The 6,000-nt window shown below is 36.1% G+C and overlaps 1 protein-coding gene across 1 annotated transcript in view; it reads right to left on the minus strand.

Annotated features, from left to right (window-relative positions):
• Positions 1-5,623, minus strand: part of LOC145978624 (uncharacterized) — a 72,456-nt gene extending 66,833 nt beyond the window's left edge. The window contains exon 1 of the mRNA XM_083111367.1: positions 5,360-5,623. Within this exon, the coding sequence (XP_082967493.1) occupies positions 5,360-5,462 (103 nt within the window). The 5' untranslated portion in view covers positions 5,463-5,623. The remainder of the gene's footprint in view (positions 1-5,359) is intronic.
• Between the last annotated feature and the right edge of the window lie 377 nt (positions 5,624-6,000).

A 6,000-nucleotide genomic window follows, 5' to 3' on the forward strand; every position in this document is an offset into this window, starting at 1 on the left:
TTAAAAAAATTACAGCAATCCAGGAAAAAATCACATGTTGGGGGATTTATATTTACCATCCCTGCCATCTTAGCTGCTCTCGGGGCTGTTGGGAGCTTGGCTGGGGGATCAGCTGCCATAGCAAAAACAGTAATAGATGCCAAGAAGAATAGGGCAGAATTAGATGAGCAGAGGGGCCATAACCTGGCAATGGAGAAAAAAGGCAAAGGTGTTAAGAGAGCCATGAATAAGTTTAAAAAAAACAAGAGCCGCTTACAAACCAAGATATTGAAGCTTTAATCGAGCCACTGGGCATCAAACATTTTAGAGGTGTGTACATGTCTGATTCTTTACCGGAACAACCACTCAACAAAGAGTGTGGCATTGTTAATTTGGATGAGTACAAAAATCAAGGCACTCACTGGATTTGTTATCTTAAATATTTAAAAGATGAGGCATTTGTATTTGATTCATTTGGAGGTGTTCCGCCTAAAAATTTAATAAAATATCTAAATTCAGCTAATCTTTATTACAATAATGCCCGTGTTCAAAATTTCAAAGATGTTAATTGCGGACATTTGTGTTTATCTGTTCTTAGATACATGTCTCAAATAAATAAACCATCAATTGAAGATTTTCAAAAAGCCTTGTGGTATCTGAAACATCATGGGGGTATTCCATCTCACCAGCCAAAATTCAATATTGAAACTCAAATTGCATGATGACATAGTGTATCCCAAAACAATAGCTCTCAGAGCATTTTATGGCATGTACCTGATCCCTAATATTACACACCACAACAACAAAATTGCAGTAGGGGATGAAAAAATTGTCATCACTCCAGGGCAATATAATCTCTCCACTCTAAATGCTGAATTACCCAGGGGTGTAGTGTTAAGTCAAAATTCTGTGACTCACAGAGTAGAGATTGTATCTGCTACAGAGACAGTGGATCTGGGTACTATAGGAGAGCTGTTGGGCTTTGAGAACAACACAAAACTTGAACCAGGCATCAAACACACTGCTATGAATATACCTAAATTCTTAGCCATAGAGACTCTGAATATACACTGTAATGTAGCAGAGGGTATGATCACCAAATCAAATGGCATAGGCACTCACAAACAAACAGGCATCATTGCAACATTCAAGCCTAATTCTGAATTCATGGAGCCCATCATCTACAATCCATCCCCAACATTATATTTTCCTGTGTGTCACAACAGAATAGATTACATTGAATTGATGGTCACTAATGAAAAAGAAGAATTAGTTGATTTTGCTGGAGCCACAACAACTGCAATCATAGAGATTAATATTTAAATAAAAATACATACAATGGAAAATATTGAGAGTTATGAGCTACAATCATTCCCCCCAAACAGGAGGACATTTGCAAATTTAAATCAACCCAACACAGAGATTGAGGTTGATCTTGATGTAGGGGATGGATTTATACACCCCCACAGAGCAGATTTATACATCAAATTTGATGTTGTAAAGCTCGATGGAACAGATTATCCGGCAAATTCAAATATAAGACTTGTAGACAATTTTGTGCCCCATCTATTCTCTGAAATTGAGATCAGAAAGCATGGCGTTGTTATAAACAGAGTGGATTATCCTGGCATTACCTCCACCGCTTTGGCTACATTAAAATTATCCAAAACCGAGGCTTCATATTATAAAATCGGGGGATTCGAGGCTGGTGATAAGATATTATCTAAGAACCACACAGTGCTGTTCCCGATGCGCCTATTGCCAGGATTCTTCTCAGATTACAAAGATATTATGTGGAAGGGTGGGTTAAGAATTACATTTAGAAGAGCTGCAAATGATAATAATGCTTTGATGAGGTACAGTGCAATAAACCCTACAGGGGAAGCTCTGCCTAATACCCTACCTGATGCAGGCAAATGCATTATTCAGACTATGGAGTTAAGAATCCCTGTTGTTGAGTATGAAGCCAGTTATGCTCTTAAATACAAAGCAGATATAATAAAAAATCCACAAATTCCTCTGCAATTTTATACATATCAATGTGTACAGAAGCCCGCATCTGGTACATATTATGAGTTTGATGCTACAAATTCATTCTCCAGTATTCAATTTGACATGCCTGATTTTGTGGTAGTATTGTTTCAGACTGGAAGACACAACAATCAGGAAAAAAATTCAAGTAAATTTGATAACTGCAACATCAAGAACATATATCTTAAAAATGGCAGAAATGAGGTATTTCCTAGAGAAAATTACAATTTAGACATGTCCAAGAATGATTTCCTCAAATTATATGAGGCATTTACATCCTTCAAAAGAGTCACTACAGGCAATACTGACATGTATTACACACCTGATGAATTCAAAGCACAGAGACCCATGTTTGTAATCAATGCTTCAAAAAGAAAACAAGTTGTGGTGAATGACAGAACAAATATTAAAATTATCTGTGAATTCCATGAGGCTTTACCTGATGACACCATATGTAGTGTTATTCTCATAGGAGAAAAATCATATGTTTATGATGTAAGAAATGAGAGAGTCACGGAGCAATTCTAGAGGAGCTCTAAGGCAAACCGGAAGTGGACCGGAAGTGGACCGGAAGTAAACCGGAAGTGGACCGGAAGTAGACCGGAAGTGGATCGGAAGTAGACCGGAAGTAGACCGGAAGTAGACCGGAAGTGGACCGGAAGTGGACCGGAAGTGGACCGGAAGTGGACCGGAAGTAAATATGTGTAGGTGTGGGTGGGTGTGGGTGGGTGTGGGTGGGTGTGTCTTGGCCTAGTTTTAGGTGTGGCCAAAAAAATATCAAGAGGGGCATATTTTTGACAAGTTTATGGACAACAATCTCACAGAAGTGCCTTTTTGTAAGTATAGGCACTTCAATCTGAGGAGGGTCATACTTTCTGATGGAGTCCATGAGGGCTTTTTTACAAAAATCTTGGATTAGACAGGGTTCCACACTTGAGCAAAAAGCTCATATGGGCATGTTGAGCTTGTTTTAAGTGTAAGCAAATCTGCTGGAGGGGGGTTCATACTTTTGTGGGTTTATAATACCACCAATCCCACTACTTACATACTGAGGAGAACATGTTTGTTGACATAAAAATGTGTGTTGCACTCACATGAAAAAGGCCAGGGGTGCCCACGGAGGGAATAATGGCGCGGACCACGACATGAAGGTTTTTCGTTTCTTTTTGGAGGTGTTTTTCCTTAAAATAATTCGTGGGACGTGCTATTAGCAAGCAAAACATTGTTTAAACGCAAGCTCGTTGTAGGATTAAGTCTCACCCATGCAACACTTCACAATTTGAATAATTGTGAGGGCAAAACAACAGATGTCACACAAGAAAATTCGAATTGCTATATCGGCCTTTACTAAATCCCAAAAAAGAAGATACGCTTGGGAATTAACAGAAAACTCCAATAATAAACCCGAAACATGAATTTTTAGTGGAAATGTTGGGACTAAATGCTAGACAGTGGGTGTGAATGCACTGTTATGGATTATGAGTTCAAAAAAATAATACGGTAAAAAGTGCCCGGTTTAAAGTTACAACGAGGTCCTGGAGTAAAATTAAAGGATACTGTTGGACACGCACATGGGCTAGCGAAACATCCATTTTGAGATTGGAGGATGTACGTACTTTTGAGGATCAAGTCTATGTTGTAATAATCTTAAAGGGCGAATTTCTATTTGGATATTCTCTTTTCACAAAATATATACAAAGATCGCGTCGTGTAAGGGAATTTGGTTCCCAATAGCTTGAAAGAAGATAATTCAGCACTGCAGGTTAAGACTTCGACAAGAGGTTCCAGATCTAGACGAGTTGGCCGTAGCAGAGGAAAGTATCAAGAAATAAGCATTCGCACTAGAGTTGTTGCAGCATGGAATCATCAGGGTAAGGATTTTGATTACCTAAAAATATCTGAAAAATGATTTCAAAAGAACCTAAAATATCAATAAAATGACCTAAAAATGACTTAAATTGTTTGTCTTTATTTCAGGGTATGACAATTAGTACGGCATAGTTCTTATTTCTGTAAAGTTAGAACTGAAATTTCAAGTTCTATGTGAATGTTAAGTATAAACATCGTTAAAAAACTTAACTTATTCAAAATTATTGCAGTTGATAATGTCGAGCGGCATGTTGGTTTGTTCCTACAATCACGTGGTGATAGAATTTCAGTTTTCATTGCTAGAGACATCAAGGCGATAAATGTCAGTTCCTGTTTAAAAATTAAATATGAGTGAGTGTAACGTAATTACATTACTTTTTTTTGCAATTACGAAAAGAAAACAGAAAAAGAAGTAAAACGCGACAAATGACCGGAAAATGACATAAAACTTGAAACAATGACAGAAAAATGACGTAAAACTAGAAATAATGACGTAAAACTTAAAAATTTATAAAATATGACGAAAAATGTAGAATAGAAGTCACATTTATAAAATCAGAGTTTCATATTCAGGATTTTAATACTTAAGAGCAATGCATACTACATAAGGAAAAGAATATCACATGTCATTAAAATCCGTGCCCTGGTAATCATATTCCTCGCTTGAAATATCTTGTCAAATATTTGCAACTACTTAGATTTGGAAGTTATGATTTCACACGTCATGTGATTGGGGGAACGGCTTCCTTCACTATCTGGGACTGGTAGACTCGGTGTTCTAGGGACTGATAACTTGTGTACTGGTACTATTCGCAGCATAATTAAGATAGTTTACAAATTCATTTATTGATCATCACTAGAGTATATAATTGTTTTTAGCACGATTTGCTTTTCATATTGAATATGACTCACGTAATAATTTCAAGGTTGATCGACATCTACTTGTCACGGAGACACGGCGATAATTAATTATCCCAAGTTACCCCTTGTCATTTGACAGTTATTTTCAATCTAAAATAATCAATTCTTAATATGTTTAACCAAACCGAAAATAAAACCTGACTTCAGATACAGGTGATTATGTCTATATAAATTATGGTCGTACTAATAAGTATAATGTTGATGTTAATCAGATTCATATGAATTGTTACAGAGTTTCTGAATTAAATTGTTGAATGAAACATCTTGTCATGAAAATTTCTAATGTTACATAAAAATAACTCTCGTCTCGGCTTAATCAATAATTGAACTGGAAATTAACATTATTCTCGTACATCCACAAAAAGCTCTTACTCTGCTGATAAGGTAGATATTTAAGGACTCTAAAGAGGACTTGATTAGTATTCGACATCTATAGTATATGCATTGATAGCAAGGGTATTGATAAACTAGAAGGAAAGGAAGTACAACGCCTTGTTTTCTGAATTGCCAAAAGTCGCAATGGTCGCCATTCGAGAAATTCTTCCCAACACTACCAAACCTGTGATTTCAACGATGTATCCTGTTCCCACAACCAGAAGGATGCAGAGAAGTTGGAAGCTTTGAAGCCGATGCATCGTTGTTACTTCACGTTCCCGAATCATTTGGTAACCAAGATGATCCAGGATAAACAAAGGTGTGACAAATCTTCAGTGAAATCAATACTCATGCAGATTGTGGTGGAAGAAACGAGTGAAATAATAAGCATAAAGAGTCTTGAAAATGTTTCCTAGAAATTTTGGAAAACGAAACGTTGACATTAAGCTTAATAGTGAACGTTTATTGAAAAAGATAAATACTTTAACATGATATGTTTACTTGTTTAAATCTTTTCCAATGTTTACTTGTCAAATAGTTTGTTTAAAGTAAATTCCTAATGATGAACAATAAGTGTTGACAGATATGTTAACTTGTTGTGTTTGCTTAAAGCTATTCAATGGTTCAAGACAATTCATATTTCAAAGTTTACTAGCTACAACGTTCACTTGTTTAAAATTTACTTTCCAAATATATAGGAAAAAGTTTGTATAGCCTAAGACAATGTTGGCCAATGATTGTGCTTTGACTGTGACAAATGTAGGAAGAATTGAAAAATTGTAAAACCCTAAAATATGTTCCAAGTATTACTGATGTAATGATAAC

The sequence above is a fragment of the Lepisma saccharinum genome, chromosome 25, assembly GCF_977018435.1.
Source record: "Lepisma saccharinum chromosome 25, izLepSacc3.1, whole genome shotgun sequence".
Classification (NCBI taxonomy): domain Eukaryota; kingdom Metazoa; phylum Arthropoda; class Insecta; order Zygentoma; family Lepismatidae; genus Lepisma; species Lepisma saccharinum.